The sequence below is a fragment of the Triturus cristatus genome, chromosome 4_1, assembly GCF_964204655.1.
Source record: "Triturus cristatus chromosome 4_1, aTriCri1.1, whole genome shotgun sequence".
In the NCBI taxonomy this organism is placed as follows: domain Eukaryota; kingdom Metazoa; phylum Chordata; class Amphibia; order Caudata; family Salamandridae; genus Triturus; species Triturus cristatus.
Window position 1 is genome coordinate 267,276,433 of NC_140585.1, and position 19,086 is coordinate 267,295,518.

The window sequence follows — 19,086 nt, forward strand, 5'->3', positions numbered from 1 at the left end:
GTTCCTGTTCTTTTGGGAAGTCCCTCCTTGTTAGTGTAGCAGACTTTGAGTAAAACTAGGTTCAGGTTTCCCCATACCCAATTGTCTTGATAAGTTACTAAGTTTGAATCTAAGGAATTAATTAAACTAAACCATGCTCCACAGGAGCCACTGTGTGTGAACGAATATGGAAAGAGAGGCAGAATTCCCTTATAGTTCTGATAGGGAGGTAGTCGGCCACATATCCAACAATTTGTAGCATTGCTAGCCTGATGGGAATGATGTAACATACTAATAAAAGTGTTATTGCGCAGCGCAAATCTATAGGACAACTCATGCGGGGGTAATTCACTAAAAGAATGTTCAGCAGTAACATTGTAAACATGTTTAGAAATAGGATAATATATGTGCAACAATATACTTGCAGCGATTATTAAAAGATTTAAGAAAAACAAAATTAATAACGTCACTGTGCAATGACTACGCAGTGATTTACAGTACGCATGTTGTTTCAATTGCATCTTTCCGTTTCTTTCTCTATTCAGGTCTAGGGGATACATGTCAGAGACAAATTCGACCGATTCACCTTGGAGAGGACTTAAACAATCAAATTGTCTGACTTATTAGACCGTAGTTTTAGTTTGTATAGTTCCTTATCACTCTGTTCAACCAAAGGAAGCTTTGAGTCAATCGGTGAAGACACGCGAGGTGTATCGTTTACATCAGACGGTAGTCCATGGAATTTCTTGATATGACTTGAATGTATCCAACCTTTGCGACCTTCGATCTTCACGGCTGTCCTCGTGGTGAGCAGTACAAGTTGAGGCGATTTCCACCTAGGATCCAGCTGAGTCTTCCGGTCAAAATTTCGCACTAACACCAGGTCCCCGGGAACTACGTCATGGGGTTTCACCTCGGTGTTGTCGGGAAAGGCTGCAGCTACCTGTGAACGACAAGATTGTAGTGCAGACATCAAGGAAGCCAAGTAATCTGTCAGCATATTACAGTCAACATCAGTTATTTTGCGTGGTACAGGCGTCCCCCACATATTTGGTGGTCTGCCAAAGATCACCTCATAAGGGGATAGCCCTGTTCGAGAGTGCGCTACCATTCTCATGTAAAAGAGTGCAACTGGTAAGGCTACTACCCAGTCGACACCTTTTTCTCTACATATTTTGGACAATCTAATTTTCAGAGTTTGATTATGTCGTTCCACGAGACCTGCTGCCTCGGGGTGTCGGACACAGTGAAATTTCCACTGATAGCCTAACAAAAGTGAAACGTGTTTCATTAGTTCGGATGAGAACGGCTGGCCGTTATCTGAGTAGACAACACGTGGTAAACCGTACCGTGGGAAGAATTCTCGAACCAACTGTTTGGCAGTAGTCGGGGCAGTGTAATCTGAAACCGGGTATGCCTCTGTCCAACGGGAAAGAGCACAGACAACTACAAGAACATATTTGAATCCTCGACATCGTTCCATCTGGATATAATCCATCTGGAGGACTTCAAAAGGGTGATCAGGAGGCTGAAATCCACCCTGTTCTACGGGAATGCTTTTACCTGGGTTAAACTGACAACAGATCATACAGGTACGAACTTTTTGTTTAGCTGCTGCTCGTAAATGTTTGTTGAACCAAATGTGTTGAATGCTGTCTAGCATAGCTTTTTCTCCTAGGTGCGCTGGACTATGTATTGTATTAATGATAACTTGAACCATAGAGTCAGGAAGGAACCATACAGATTTTTCCTTCGTCATCCATCCTTGATCCGTTTGGATCCCTCCTAATTCAGTCCATTTCTTTATTTCATCTGGTGTAGCATGTGTCTGTATGTCAATTACGTCAAGAGCGGGATCCTTAACCGTCATGCAATGTGTTGGTGTCGGAACTATTGTCTTTGTCATGTCAGATGTGTGAGTTTGAGCAGTCTGCTTAGCTGTTCTGTCAGCTAGATCATTGCCTTGGGAAATGATATCAGTAACTTTCGTATGAGCTTTACATTTCATAATTGATATTGCAGTGGGTAGATGTATTGCATCTAATAAGGCATGAATGAGGGGTCCGTGCTGAATGTGGGCACCGTGAGAAGTTAAATAACCTCTCTCTCGCCACAGCACGCCGAAGTCATGTACAACTCCGAATGCATAACGTGAATCAGTGTATATGTTGACTTTTTTATTTGTGGCTTGAATACAGGCTTGTGTCAGAGCGATGAGCTCTGCTGCTTGAGCTGACAAGGTATTTATGCAATTTGTTTCAATGACTTCAGTGTCTGTTGTGACTGCATACGCGGCCACTAACTCTCCTGTACTTGTTCTCATACATGAACCATCTACATACAACGTCAGGTCTGGATCTGACAATGGGACGTCTGTCAAGTCTTGTCTGGGTTTCATCGTGATAGTGATAACTTCAATACAATCATGTGCTAGTGGGTCTGTTCCGTTTACTGGTAACAGTGTGGCAGGATTCAATGTACTACAACGTCTGATTTCTATGTGTGGCTGAAACAATGTTAATTCGTAACCGGTGAGTCTTGCTATAGTCAAGTGTTGTGTTTGTGTGCGGTTCAAGAGAACCTCTACTGCATGTGGTACTTGTACTGTCAATTGATGTCCTAACACTATGGCATCGCTTTGTCGGATTGCTAAAGCTGTTGCTGCCACTGATTTCAGGCACGCAGGCAGAGCCTGAGCTACGGGATCTAATGTACTAGAAAAATAAGCACATGGTTTGTGTGATCCTGCTTGTTCCTGTGTGAGTACTGACAAGGCAGTACCTTCGCGTTCTGTAACAAAGAGTGTAAACTGTTTATTGTAACATGGTGTTGCTAAAACAGGTGCTTGACATAAAGCTTTCTTTAGGCTTTCAAAAGCTTGTGTATGTTCCTGAGTCCAAGGGAGAACAGTCGATGTGGCTGCCTCCTGCGTTGTCAACTGAATGAGTGGTTTTGCTAGAAATGCATACTGAGGGATCCACTGCCTACAGTATGAAGTGAGGCCTATGAAAGCCCGCACCTCCTTTTGTGTCTTGGGTATTGGCATGTTAGCAATTAACTGGATGCGATCTGGTGTAAGCTGCCTTCCCTCCTTGGACAGCGAGTGCCCAAGGTAAACAACTCGCTGAACACAGAATTGCAGCTTAGAAGGGGACACCTTGTGCCCCTTTTTGGCCAAAAATTGTAAAACCGTCAGTGAGGCTTTTTCACATTCAGGTTCGCTTCTAGCGGTGATCAGCAGATCATCGACATATTGAAGCAGGGCAGTGTTGACTGGCATGTGGATACTGTCAAGTTCTCGTTTCAGTGCTTGGCTATAGATGCTGGGGCTTTCTGTGAATCCTTGAGGTGCGCGTGTGAATTTAAAGCTTCGTCCATTTAAACTAAATCCGAACAAGTATTGGCTTTCCGGATCTATTGGGACGCTGAAAAAGGCATTCTTGAGATCAATTACAGTAAAGAATGTTGCTTCGGAATCAATGGCTGTCAGTAATGAAGAAATGTCTGGGACTACGGGGTATTGTGGTACAACACATTTATTTAATTCGCGCAGATCAATAACCAATCGATATACTGGCGGGGCTTTTGGATCAGTTCGTTTAAGAATCGGAATTATCGGGGAATTACATACATTGGAGTCGGTTTCCACAACCACTCCTTGGGTAATAAGCTCGTCAATGATTTGCAGTAAAGCCTCTACAGCATCTGGGGGTAACTTGTATTGTCGCATTCGTGGTAGTACCACTCCTGTCTTTAGTGTGACTCGATATGGTGTAATGTTCATGCAACCAACCTCTGTAGGGCCTTGTGCCCATAAATGTGTGGGTAAAGTCTGCAGTCTGTGATCCATGTCTCGGGACACATAGTGCCCTTTGAAATCACGTAAAAACAATCTTACTCCTTCCGGAGAACAACATATTATAGCTCCTAGAGCTTTCAATGTTTTTATACCTAACAGGTTTTCTGGACATGATTTAGTAAGCAATAAATCTGTAGTTCGTGTCAAGGGACCAATCGTAAGTGGAAGAGGCTGTGATACTTCGTTAATGATAGGTTTTCCTGAAAAGCCAAGGGAAATATTCTGTGAGCCTGAGAGGGGTGCCCCTGGAACTTCACTACGTTTTATGGTTGTTCGGCTTGCCCCTGTATCAAGTAAAAATTTTCTATCTTGGCCTAATAGTTCACTGTGTACATAAGGTCCTTCTTGATCTACAGGGACCTCGATAAGGGGTAAGCCAACTTCCCTCTCTAGGCTGTTTCATGAGTATCGTTGATAATCAGGATAGTCATACTGTGCGGTCTGGTACATCTGTTGTGTCGTTGTTTGTGTGGCAGCAATAGGCTGCGGTGGTGGGGCTGGCATAGACTGTTGCGGAGCTGGCATGGACTGTGCATGCTGCGGGGCTCCTTGTTGGTTCTGATCCTGTCTAAGTGGCCGTGGTCTTTCTTTTGTATTACCTATGGCGATATTATGTTTTAAAACTGGACAATCGTGTACATAATGGCCTGGCTGTTTACAATAGTTGCATGTCCCTTTTACAGAACCCACTGAAACACTGGACTGTGTCATACCCTTTTTATGACCGTCAGCTGGAACTGTCTGGGAAACTAGCATTTTCATTTTTGTGTCTTTCATGCGTCTGTGTTCATGTTCTTGTTCCTCTCTAATTCTATTGTGATGGTACTGTAGCATTTGTAACATTTGTGACGGGGTGTTACCTTGCCAGGTACTCTCGAATTTCAATACTCTATTCTTAACTTGGGGCAAGGAATTTTCAACTAATTTTGTCACAAACAGATGTGGATACGATTCGCTACTTGCTTTTATTCCACTATTTATACCAAAACATTTTTCGAATCGGGCATAGAAATCACTAGTGTCCTCATCTTGCTTTTGTTTACAGGCTGAGATTGCACCCCAGTCTTCCTTTTTCGTAGTTAATAAACGTGGCAGTACCTGTACTAGTAAACCTGGTAGTGTTTTGGTCTTTTCCCCAAGCCCTGAACCTGGACCTCGAGCTGTTTCTTCGTTTTCTAATGCTGTCCAATCTATCTTTTGGTCTCCCACCTCCCAATCTTTTTCCTTGAGTTTTTCGTAAATGCCCGCAGGCATTAATACCTTCAATATTTTCATAATGTCGGGATAGGTATACTCTCCCATGAGCAACATGTCTTTAATTTCACGGTGGAAACCCGCTGGGTCTTTGTCATGACTGGGTACCACTTTCTTCATTTCTAATAGTTCTATTTTAGATATGGGTGTGTATACAAACACACGTTTAAACTGATTGTCATCACCTTTTATCGGGTGCACTTCGCGTAAGGGATTCTGTCTATCCATGTAATACGTCGTTCTTTCCTTGATGGGCAGTGAGACATGTTCGGGGCATACAAAAAGAATGTACTGCTTTCTGTATTCTAGTATTTCTTTAATTAACTCAGTACCTGAACCTCTCCATTTATTCGTGAGTAATTCAGTCAATATATCAGGTAAGGGACCAGGATCGGAGTGTTGGCTTTTATATAATATAAGGAGTTGTTGAATCATATAGATACCAGCTAAACGCTGTTCATCTGGGGTGAAGTTCAAAAACGTGTGCGCTAGTGTATCATCACTATATTTTCCGGGACTATCAACCCAGTGAACGGCTGACCTGGCTAATTCTTGTTCGTCCATAGAATCGAGTATATGATAACCCCTTCGTTCTCGGAGTAATTTGTCAGCGGCTTGGAACGAATGTTCGGGGGACCTTATATTTATTATAGGGGTTTGGAAATTTCTGCCATTATCTGGACGTATCGGACGTATCGGATCAGTAAAGCATCTAGTATTATTGCAAGATCTTCCTCTACCTACATAGGCCATGGTTTCTAACTGTCCTGTGGGCAGTTCTAATTCTTCCTCCTCCTCGGTTTGTTCAGGCTGGTCTACTGCTAATCTTTCTTCGTGTATTCGTTCTACTTCTTTGCGGATCTTTCGGCACATAGCTACTATACTTAATAGTTTATTATGTCTCCCCTCTGATATATTCCGACTCCATGTGGTAAGAATTCGCATTTCTTCCGGATTTACCCCTGGTCGGTCTTGATTTCTGATCACACAATTTATGAGGAAACGTAACAGTTCCCCCTGTATCTCCACTTTCTGGTACTCCATGGCTCGATTAATACTTTCAGAATCTCGCCCTGACTGGACAAAGTGATATATATTTTCTAAATGTGTAGTCATTCCTGGTAGCCTCCCTAAATATATTGCAGCTCGTCGGATACGTAATGATGCCAGCAGCATTTCGTCCTCTTTGCCGGGCACAGGGTCATATCTACAATCTACTAGAAGTTCCTTAAGCATGTCGGGAGTTACTAGTTTGGGCGTACGTTGGTGGGCTAATTCTTGAAAGGAAAGTTTATTTACTCTGGGTGGCGTGGAAAAAATGTTTGATGTACCTCCTGTAGCACCACCTGGGGTGCTGGATGTGAAAGGATTCGTTGAACGTGATATAGCAACCATAGGTGTGGATACAGCTGTAGAAACGGATGTGCTTGCCGGAACTTGTGTCGGAGTTTGTTGTTGCGGAGGTACAGATGGAGGAGGGTCTTGGCGTTGAACCCCCTCGGCAGGCGGTCTATGTGGCGCAGTATTAGCATACTCGGGAGCTGTGTCGTCTAAATAAGAGGAAAGGAAAACATCTTCTGCGGTTCTGGGATGCCCTTTGGGATGTGCTTTTATCGGAAACAATGGGGGTGGCAAGTCTTTTGGTATCTCCGGAGTAGCCTTAGGTAACCCTTCGGCCAGAAGAGGATACATACCATTCATAAGGGCATTTCTTTGTCTATCTACTTGTTCTGATTTTACTCGAGTACCTTCTTCAATTAATAGATTTTCTCGGACTTTATTTGAATTCTCCTTACTTTTCTCTTCCTGTCTGAGTGCTTTTTCTGTACGTCTATATGATTCTTTACGCCATAATTCAATGGCATCTTTCTGTGACTGTCTAGCTTTCTTTTTCCATAATTCTTCCTCTACTTTCATGATGCAATCTGCATCCCAGGTCCCAGCTGCGGGCCACCTCTGACTTTCTGGTAATTCCTTGGTGTAGTCTACCCATAAATCAAGAAATAATATGGCGTCTAGGCCATGTTTATGATACATGAAGTACCCTGGAGTGTCCCTAGGAGGGATGGGAACAGCTTCTTCGAGTACCCCTTTTCTAGTTTTGATCTGTCTTAATTTCGAAAAGAGCGGCATATTGAGAACTGATCTGATACCTAATTTTGAACACGTTTAATACAACAAAAACACAATAATGAACAGTCATTCACACCACAATATGCAGAACGTATTTAAAACATTTAACATTTAACATTTAATGAACAACAATGATGGCCATTTAGGGAACTAGTCACTAAGCATAATACTCGGCACTAACTAGGTAATTCTGAATTATATACTAGACATACTAGATATACTGCTGAACAGTACAGATACACTGCTGAAACAGTGCAGACCGGATTTGTGTACCCAAACCCGTCTTGACCGGCACAACCTATGTGCACGTCAGAACGCCTCCCCGACAATGGTACTCACCGGGTAGCTCGGAACGGAAGGCCTCGGAACTGAACTGAACTGGACTTGAACCGGACTGGACTCGACTCGAAACTTCGGAACCTCGGAAACTGGTGGGCCTCTGTATACCTCGGATCTTGCTCTCTCAGCTAGGCTCTGGTCGGGATACTTCGCACTTCTCACCGCCTCGTCTGGGTGTTGATCGCAGCCTCAGTTACCCCCGCTCGGCAGGAGGGAGATACAGGAAATCCTGTGGGTACGCGTTGTTGTCCGTCCAGCTGTGGCAGGAGACCGGGCCTGCAACGCACCTCCGGCGCGTGAGATGAGAAAGTGTCCCTGTTCGGGCGCCATATATGTGGTAAATAATTTAATTACCGGTACTTAATTTGATGCGGAAAATTTATAATAATAGCTCAGTAAAATAAGAGGCAGAATCCGTGGTATTAGAGGTTCGGAACGGGCTTTATTCCAAAATCAATTCGAATTGTGGACTCCATATTCCATCACCACGAAGGTTCAGGAAGTGAAGGACAATACTTTATTGACAGGTAATCATTTTTATAGAAGAGGCATTACAGTGAAACAGATGCAGGAGGCGTAACAGTTGATAACAGAGATAAAACATACATGCGTAACTAAAATGGGTGTAACTAGGCGTAACTAAAGAACGTCATTAGGTATGATGTCACAAATGGGTGGTTCCATGAAAGAATTTCGCAATGTCAGCAGAAATACTTGGCAGAGATGCGCGCGCAGCAGCATGACGTGTGATTGACGTGCAACTAGGGGGTGAAGGGGACTTGACATTTAGCTCTACATGTGGAGACAGAAGTCTGGGGGGTCAAGTCAACCTAATCCCAAATCATATCTAACATCCTATGTTTAAAGAACTATGTTATCCAAAAGGAAAGGTCTCTCGAACAAAATCTATTCTATACTGACTGTGAGTGCGTGTACAAGCGTCTAAGTGTCTGCATGAGATGCAAGGGCAGAAATCTTCCATAGTAACAGGGCTATGAATTACTTGCATAAAGACAGAGAAGCCGGGCCCTTTGCTCGGTAGCTGGAAGAATGTTTACTTAAACTACTAGACAGGAATGCATTGGATGGGGAGCGGAGCAGATAATCTCGAAGGTGAAATACAGTTCTTGGCAAGCAGACAGGCCGAGTCAGGCACCGTTAGCCGCGCAGGGAGTAGGACAAAGTTCATGGATACAGATGCGAGCTCAGACTGGAGCTTTCAGAGGCAGAAGGCAGGAAAAGGCTTAATGGCAGAATCAGGGCCTACTCGCCTGGACTGTAAAATGGGATAAATGAACCATATAAAGCCGGTGGCCTTTCATACTTAGGAATAGAATATCCGGCCCATTCATGGCGGATCTGAAAGAGGACATGTTGACGGTGGACGCACATGTGTTTGCGTCTCCATAACTGGAACTGGAGGGAACATACATGTACTTGTGATTTATACATGAAACCGTTGGGGTCCAAGATAGGGGACATAACTGATCATAAAAATCCATATTTCCACATTAGCCCAGCACCATGTGACTCTAGGCAATAGCTTGCTTAATCTTCCCGACTGCCCCCAGCGCCTAGAGACCCTTACGGGTGATTGTTCGCGCTTTACAAATGTGGATTATTATTATTATTATTATTATAGTAAAGATTCGTCAAACGATGCCAAAGTTATAAGCACATGGAGGGCTCCAGGAAAGGGGCCGCGCAACCCCCCTCCCACCATGAGGGAAGCCCCGGGTCTGCGGGGACCCCAGCGGGCCCCCGCAGACCCAGCGAACCCCCGCGATTATTTTTTAAGAAATGCCCCCGGGACCTAGCCCACCCCGGGGTCAAATTAAAATTAAACACGGGAACCCGTGACCCCAGTGCGAATTGCGCCGATATATATTTTTTTGTAATGCTTTCTTTGGCCCTGAGGGTCCTTCTGGGACCCTCTCAACAGGCCTAGGGGGTCAGGGTGTTTCTACCCTGCCCCCTTCTCTTGTTTTATAACTTTGTTTCTCTGTTTTCTGGTGACTCGCTTCTACCAAGTCTCAAGGTGGCTGCCAACACTTCCTGGTTTGGAGTGTTGACAGCCAATCACCATGAAGCTCGTGCACGGGACTTAGGCTCCACCCAGATATCAAAACTTTTATTTTTTTAATTTCTCAGCAACTACTGAATGGATTTGCACCATTTAAAAAAAAACGTCGCTTTCTGATCCAAGTACTACCTTTTTGCCAAATTTGGGGTAATTCCGTTCAGCAGTTCGGGCTGTAGCTCGTCGCACAATTTCCTATGGAAATTAACATGGGGAAAACGCGTTTTGGCACTCCCTTTTTTCTCAGACCCCGCTTGATGGATCACACCCAAACTTTCAGGATAGGAGCTGACCTGGATAGACTTTTGTTTTGGAGAATTTCGCGAAGATTCGTCAAACGACGCCAAAGTTATTAGCAAATCAAAAAATGCTTTTCGTATGGAAACTAGGTTACTATAACTACCTACTGGCGACCGCCAGTAGGTAATATATATATTTATATATATATATATAGAAAGTTCACTGGCAAAAACATAGTTAAAGTACACTTATGGTTCAGCGAACACACAACTGAAAATGCCCTGAAATTCCTCAAATTCGCCATTAATGGTGTGCAACACATAATGCACACCGTACTTCATATCCCACCATGTTTTGCGCTTTGTACACTGGCTTTCTTTCTTTTTTACATCCCATATGCTAAAGGGCACAGTGAGCATGATGACCATGAGTCATTGTGTGCATTGTGTCTTGCACACCACAACTTGCGAATTTCAGGGCTTGTTTATTTTTGTGTTTGCTGAATCATAAGTGGCAGGAGCGCTGTCAAGATGAAGCCTGGTCTAATTTGGGAGGTACATATGATCTATTGAAAGGGGCTTGAGTTTAGATGGTGAAAGTATGATTTATAATAAGAATACTTGATTTAAAAGGGCACTTTGTGTTTCAGTGAATGGAAATGACAGTCTTCATGAATTTTAGCATCCATATGACTGAGCCACATTTAATGAATTGAAATAAGTATTATGCCAACCACACATACACTTACTTACAAGTATATCATTTATTTCCTCTCCACTCTCTAGCAGCAATGTGGTTTAACTTCACAGGCATAAGTGGCAACACCTCTACCTTAGAGTTGTATTTTATAGCACTATTACTGTAAACAGGATCTACTTGGAGCAAATACACAACGTGCCTGTAAAGCGATAGCCCCTTAAAAGATACAGGAATGCAGGATTTAAATATTTTAGTATATTTTCGCAACTGATGACATTACAACAAAGTAGAAACTCTAAGATTCCTAGACATTCCACCTGATTTTTTTCTGTGCACTAGCATACCTTCCCGGTGTAGAATAGATCTTCCCTCTTCACTGTGCCATCTGCAATCTTTTCCTGAATGGCTCTTCCAATCTCAGCCTCGTTTTGGTAGCAAAAGGCAGCATCAATATGCCGGTATCCAGCTTCAATGGCCAGCTTGGTAGCCTCCTCAACTGGCTTTTGTGAAACATGCTATGAAGTCAAACGACAATCAGAGTAGACAGGTATAAGGAGTCTGATTCACAACAAAACAGTTTTCAAGCAAATATGTTTATCACAAACACTGCCAGAGTAAAAGTGATTCAATATGGAGTCCTCCTAAAATATCCAGACCAGGTACAGAACCAACAAGAACAGTGTGAGCGTTTTCTGAATGTTCGACCACTGATTCATAATCTTGCTGTAGCAAATAAACTCAAGTGGATGAGGTAGTTCACTAATGGGGTTAGGGATAACATGGAGCCCCTGGTGGAAAAAAACCCAAAAGACTTGGCTAGGTTAAATAATTTACATCTATCTATGGGCAGCAGATGTAATGTAATAAAGATGCTATTTTTCCAGAAAATTCTATATCTTTTTAAGGCCATATGTCTGAAATTTACTCCCCAATGGTTTAAAATAATGGAAAATATATTCTCCCGGCCTTAGGTTTCCCTCCCTACCAAGGGAGAAGGGGGAGGATTGGCTGTCCCGAATTTGAAACTATACTATTGGGCGACCACACTGATTTATAGCCCTGAGTTGTTAATGGCGACAGAAGTTACATACAGGCTCTTCATTTACCGACATTTAAATAAAAAGAAAAACACAGATTAAATAAGTATTTTGAAGCCGTTAAAGCTGTTGTAAACCTTCTTTCCAAATGGCTGTGGAATGCTTCAGGCAATCCAAAATTACTTTGGGATTGTCAAAGTTTTTTCCAGCAGTTTTACAAAGGTACCCGTAGTTTTGTGCTAGTATTTTTATTACATACGTCATGTTTCATTGTATACTATTTACGCCTTTTATTATCCATAAGTCATAGGCAATTTATGTTTTAACTTTTGCGTAATCAGAGTTTGGCAGTAAGTGTGACGGGTGGAAGACCTAAGGAGATGAGCATTAAAATGATAAAGTGTCACATCATTTGTGACAACTTCAGTCGCACTGGCTTAGTCTTTTATCTCACGTAGTGTGTTTGTTAATAATGTTTTTGCGATGATGGTAAAAAAAACCCTGTTAAACCCAGAAATGCTGGGTGTGAAAACTCCAGGACTGGGTGTAAGTGCATCACAAGAAATGTGGCCCCTTACAAGCTCTGGGAATAGAAGGGGGGCAGGGGTGGTAGGCGTATACATTGCACATTCCGTAAATGCCCACGAGGCAGTAGAATTAGAGTGCCTACCGAGCTCCGTGCCACCAGGACATCGTATTTCGTGTCTTGACATTTACTTGACAACTACTTTGTTATGAGAGTTATAGTCACGGGCCGCTTCCCTTGAGCACTTTAACTCTGCCATACCTGGTGACAGTTAAGTGTATTAGAAAAGTCCAGGAGGCATGATGTCATGACTACCTGGATGACAACCGTAAATAGACCATGGATTCTTGACACCACATGTTGGCTCAACTTTTTTTTTCCAAAACGTTTTCATTTGCTTTTCAAATTTTACTGATTTGTATGTATTAATTTAAATATTTGTACATATTTTAACAGCACTATTTACAGAGGGACACCCGTGTATATAGAGTTAGTTAGTATTCAGTTCACCAGCTTAGAAGGGCAGAATGTCTAATGTTGGAGGAGAGAATTTAGAGGGGCTGGACAACTTTCAAAACTCTTAGAAGGCAAAAAAAAATAAACATTCCGTAGGAAGTTCTATAACATCCAGAACATACTAAAGTAAATCTTGAATAAGAAAGTTTTACACACTGCTGGTTAGTTGCTTAGATGAATAGAGAGTTCCAGGGACGGGTTGAGGCTCCATGGATGACTGGTCTTAATTCTTAAGCTATACATTTATGATTGTCAAGTTGTAAGGAGTTTTTACTTCTTACACTTTATTTACTTCCATATGATGATCAGCAATTGTTGAATTGTTTTCAAGTTGGTGGCTTTATGAGCCAGGCATCTGGTTTTATTTATTTTATAGTCTTATAAGGCGCACAGCTACCAAAAGGTTTCCTGGCACCTCCAGACAGGGAAAAAGAGGAAAAAAGTTTATAGGCCAAACAACCAGGTTATTAAGTGTTTGCGAGCAATTTATTGGTTAAACAACCAGGTTTTTAAGTGTTTACGAAAATTACTGAAAACAGTTTCGTTCCTAAGAGTTCCACAGAAGAGGACCCAGGTAAGAAAAGGACCGACCACCCGTTTGTGACAGTCTGATCCTAGGAACTGAGAATTTGGCCTGAGTAGAAGAGCGAAGAGAGCGTGATGGTATATAAGGATGTACGATGGCCTTTAAGTACTGAGAGGCACTACCAGACTTGACTTTGAACATATAGCTCAGGGCTTTGAATTTCACATGATTCTCAACCCTGAGCCAGTGAAGATCACGGAGAGAGCTTGAGACAGAGGCCATCCTAGTGGTCTGACTGCTGCAATCTGAACCACTTGCAATCTGCGTATCACATCCTTATTGGCAACTAGATACAGGATGTTGCCGTAATCCCGTCTGGATGTAATAAGAGCCTGGACCACAGTTCTTTGAGTGGAACTTGGCAACATCCAGAGGATTTTTCTAAGCCATTTAAGGATGGCGAAGCACGTAGATGCCACATTCACTGCTTGCTGCTTCATTGACTGTTGGTCGTCAATGATAATACCCAGATTACGAACTTGAGTAGTGGGTTAAGGGAGAATTCCCATTTCAGGCAGTCAGTGCTAGGGGCCCCAAAGGTCCTTGTTATTTCCCAAAATCAGTACCTCAGTTTTTTCGCCGTTGAGTTTTAGCGAATTGGCTTGCATCCATCCAGCATTTTTCCTCACTCCAGTCTGAGAGATGATGTCTTAGATGCCCTGTCCGCAGACAAGGAAAAAATTATTTGGGTATCGTCGGCATAAGAAGAAATCGACAACCCCGCTTCTTGAGCAATAGTTGCCAAAGGCTCAACATAAACATTAAACAATAGTGGGCTCAGAATGGAACCCTGTGGAACTCCATAAGGTGAAGGAAAAGTTTTGGATGCAGCCTCAGAAGAAAAAACCTGGAACGTGCGATTAGTCTGAAAGTCACCAAGCCAATTAAGGTCTGGACCAACAATGCCCAATGATCGTAGGGCTTTCAGTAACACGGTATGGGACACCGTGTCAAAGGCGGCACTTAAATCAAGCAGTATAAGTGCCGCAGTATCCCCAGCATCCAGATGACCACGCAGCATCTCAGTAACTCCGAGGAGTGCCGTTTCAGTTGAAAAGCCTTCTCGGAAGCCTGACTGAGATGGGTGCAGAAACACTTGAGAAGCAACAAATTTAGTTAGTTGAGTATTGATATGTTTTTCTAGAATTTTGGAATATACTGAAAGCAAGGAAATCAGGCGAAAATTGGACAATTCCGTCGGATCCGCATTGGCTTTTTTCAAATGCGGGAGGAACATAGCATGCTTCCACTCAACTGGAATAGTTGATTCACGTAGGGAAGCATTAAGCAGCTCTATAATAACTTTAAAGACAGATAGATCCATTTTCTGCATTACCGTAAAAGGAAGCTGGTCTCTAGGTGAGCCAGATTTAAGGCTGTTTAAAATGTGTTTAAAGGAACTAACGTCTAATAGTGCCCAGTTTTCTAGTTTAGAACTGGCTTCGGCAGGCTGACCATCCATCTGTTCAGCACTGCTTGATGTTATAGGAATCTTAGTAACTGGCTGTAGAATATTAGTCTGGTTAACATTCAGAGCTGAGTAAATTTTTTCCACTTTTCAGATAAAAAACTCGGCCAGATCCTCACATTGTGTTTCGGTAAGTGTAGGGGGGCAGGTAGATTACCTGCACCGGACAAATCTTTAACTACTTTGAACAGGGTCTTAGGACTATTCTGTGCATTATGTATAGTGGTGTTCACATATTCAGCTCTGGCAGTGTTACAGAGAGAGTGGTAAACTCTTATGACCATTTTATATGCAAACTTAGATTCAACTGCATAGTCCTTCCTCCAGCGTCTTTCAAGCGCTTTACAGTTACTTTCCTCCTGCTTTAATTTCTCCGAAAACCAGGGGGAAGGAGGGCGGTGACTGTTCATTTTCTTCGTAGAGAGAGGGAGACACATGTCAATAGATTTTGCAATCCAACAATCAAAATTTTCTAGGTCTACTAAGGAGACCTGATTAATATCGGGGGCATTATTGGCTAGAAGCTGATTAAAAGCTTCCATATTCAGCTTCACACAATTCCTACATGGAACTTTACAACCCAGGACAGTTGTAGGTGGATTAGGCAGATCATGCTTAATTCTAAAATTAGCCAGATGGTGGTCTGACCACGTCACTGGGAGAGCTGGGGAACAAACAATCGGTAAGAGATTGGAAAGAATAGGATCCAATAAATGCCCAGCCGTGTGGGTGGCACCAGAGTTGTGAAGTAAAATATTCATAGCAGCTAAATCCAAGATCAAAGTGGTGCCTATCCCACAAGTCGGGTTCCTCGAAATGGAGGTTTAAATCTCCCAAGATGGTAAAATTGGTGGTATTCAGAAGATAAGGAGCAATCAAATCGGGAAGTGCAGTAGCCCAAGATCCAGCAGGCCCAGGGGGGCGATAAAGCAAAAGCCTGAGAAAGTAAACTGGGGACTTAAGGCCAATTTAAATAAAGCGGCCTCGCAACCTATGAGGGCTAAATCTTCGAATTTACCTGTGTAGAACTTGATCCTAGCCCGTGAAGCTCTTCAAAGACCAGGAAATTAGGTCAAACTGCAAGTACTTTTCAATGCAGTGCTATGTTAAAGAATAGTAGATGTGGCAGCACCCAGGATAATGGTTAAATACTTTATAAGGTCCCAAAGGCGAAACCAATTGCATTGCAAATGCCTGTTTTATATTACACTCCTGACAAGATAGCAAAATGGGGGGTCGGAAAGGGAACATGTTGCCCACGTTGTGCTCTCTACAATGCAGACATTATTCACATTTTTGTGTCCTGTAATGTTTTGCAAAACCTATTTAAGGATATATAAAAAAAATGTATCTGAGGTTTTAAAAACAGAAGCAACATTATCTAATGATGTAATTATGTTGGGGATATTGGAGTTAGATTTGATGGGGAAGGGACATGAATTGATTCTCATCTCAATGGCAGTTTTAAGGGTGTGTATCGCTTCTGCCTGGCTGGATTCTAGACCACCAGCATTTCAGCAATGGCTGGCCACGTTTCTAGCAATATATAATTTGGAAATGGCCATATATAGGCGTAGAGGGAGCCATTCACGCCAGAAAGGCATGAGAATAGGGGATCCTCTGATTGAGTGGATTCAAGGCCAAGGCGAAGCAGAATAGATTTTACGTTATTATTTCCCCTTGTTGTCTCTGGGTGAAGTATGGTCTTTATATAGTAATGGGGAAGTTTGCACGTGTCACTTTAGGATTCTGATGGAGCCATAATAGATTTGTCTAAGTGTGGGTTGTTCTGTATTGACACTTTTTGGGATATGTATTTATATAATTATGAAATGATGTAATGTGATGTATTTGATTATTTATGTGTGATGAATTGAAGTTTTTACCTGTCTGAGGGGGTGGGGGTTGGGTGGATTGTTTTGGAAATGAAATGAATAAAGATTTTATTTTTTATTTTATTTTTAAGGGATTTAGCATTCAATTGTGTCTATATGTTTACCCAATGCCTGTGGTCTAAAGGACATGAATAAACCTAGGAGTGTTGTTAGTAAACATCAGGAATGACCAACACAATGCAGCAAAGCATTCTGTTCCAGGGTTAGATTGCAGATCCACGTCCCTGATGCTAAATATTGTGAAGCTCTATCTAAGGAGTGCAAGATGTGTGGAAAGAAAAGGAACATTGCTATGGTGCATTGGAATGTCAAGACAAATAAGGTGGAATCTGGATACAGGCAAGGCATAGGATAGTTTGAACAATTTTGTTTTTGCATGTGGCAGTATTCACAAGGTCCGGCTCAAGTGCAACATTAAAACTAAGAAAATGAGTTTCAGGAAAAACCTATCTATGCACAGTAAGTATGGAAAATAGGTGGTATGGAGTTGGTGCAGGTAGATCTACAACCAAGAGTACAGTAAAATAATACATTTGTGCTGAACAAACACTTTTTGAAAGACCTCAATATTTTGGTCAATTTCTTCACGCAAACTATATGTTGCAGGCCAAGACTCGGAATTCATGGATTGGACACTTCAGAGAGGCAGGTGGTATATAAAACACATAAATACATATTGTGAAGTTAGCTGAGCAATGAAGAGCAAATGTAGAAGGGCACAGCAGTAGTGGCCTTTGGGCCCCCCTTGCAATAAATTGTGATGGGGCCACTCCACAATGCCTATATACTCACAGTAACCAACCACCCGGTCGAAGCCTACATCAACATATCATCAGCACGAGTTTCCGCTATACTGTTAGCAAAGAGAAAAAAGTTATACTTGTGGAATGCCCATGCTCTACATACATGCACACTGAAAACCGAACTATGTTCATATTGTTTTATTATATTATTATTTTTATTATCAAAATTGAACTGTAGGGGCTGAGTGTATGTTCCGCTCACTAACGCTTAAATAAGGAAAACAAAACATTGCTTTTCATTCTTCTTCTGTGTTATTCTAGATGTACCATGATAAACAGAAAGGGGAAATGTATAGCAACATGTTAAATGTCTTGCTCTCCTTGAACTAAACCATTTCTAATATATTTTTAGAATAAACATCTAAGAGCTTTTTAGAAGTGTTTCATGCTGCACTAGAGATTCTATTTGTATTCTTCATGTTTGCAAACATGCTTTCTCTTTCTTATGAAAGAGCTACACACCAAGGATGTAAGTGGTTTGTGGTAAAAATGCAATCCCTGACACCTTACAGCAGACCGTTGACAAAACAAGATCTCTGTGCAAGGCACAACTGTGCTATCATTGAGAAAAAAGGCTGTTGTTTTAGAAGAGCCTTTTGGGAGAGGGGGTCCACTTATTAGCTCTTGCAAGGGGTCTGGCAGGCTCGGAGTGAAAGAGAATCAAATGTTATTTTGTTTCTCTTCACTTCCGAGTAGGCCTATGGCAGCTCAGAGCAGGATGTAATCTGCATCTGCTTTGCAAGAGAAACGCGCCCTGGACAGACAAGCTGACGCCCCTCCCCCAACCCCCCCTTCACATATAGAAGACTGGGGTCCCCTGCACCGCTGGGGCTGCGGGGGTGCCCGTTATGCCACTACACAGCAAGTACCACTATTATAGGACCCAATACCACTTAGCTTCCTGAGTAAGTCCAATATGAGCATGCCATCAGAAGTTGCACAGGCCCAGTCACCCAAGGAGTGGTCTGGGTTTGGCATGCCAGCTCACTACGAAGTCTGGAAACTGCACACTGACAGCATGAGGATGAGCAGGCATCCCAATCAGAGAGGTCAGCGAGCTTTGCCTAGCATGCAGAGGAGGCACCTGCAGCCAAGACTATGGACAAAGTGGAGAGGAAGGACTTTGAATGGTTTACACAGACCCTCCACATTCTGACAGAAGAAAGGAACTTTTGGGCAGTTTGATTCCATTTTAATGGGGGATCCTGAGGTAGTTGCTCCTTTAGTGAGGAGGAGCATCGCTCGCAAACATAATAAAATGGTCCTCATGACATTACCAATTTATAATTAAGCGCACCTGTTTGTGGGTGAGATCGGTGGTGGGGCCATCCCTGCTGATCGACAGGTCTGTAATACCGATCTCTTGGCGTCCGAGAATGTGTGTACAAAACTTTCAAAGACTGTACGTTTCCTTATAGCATTGGTGATGTTCAGAGGATGTAGGGCCCAGTGTCTCAGTTGGCTTTATTGTAGTCATGCTGCCTCTGATAGTTGGAGTTCTTGTTTTCACTGTTCAAACGTTTTGATAGATATGGCCTGAAAAAGGTCACCCGGTGTTCTGCAGGCCCCCGAAGACCATGTTGAGTAGGATTTGGGGTCTAGTAATGGTCTAAATTCCAGGTTTCTGGCTATTGGTGTGTGTGAGGAGGGAAATGTTGTGAGGCCCCGCCTA

General features: G+C 42.6%; 1 protein-coding gene across 1 annotated transcript in view; it reads right to left on the bottom strand.

Moving 5' to 3' along the window:
* LOC146854242 (aldo-keto reductase family 1 member C3-like) overlaps positions 1-19,086 on the bottom strand; it is a 386,032-nt gene that overhangs the window by 333,183 nt on the left and 33,763 nt on the right. Inside the window, exon 2 of the mRNA XM_085652025.1 lies at positions 10,928-11,098. Coding sequence (XP_085508151.1) covers positions 10,928-11,098 — 171 coding nt within the window. The remainder of the gene's footprint in view (positions 1-10,927; positions 11,099-19,086) is intronic.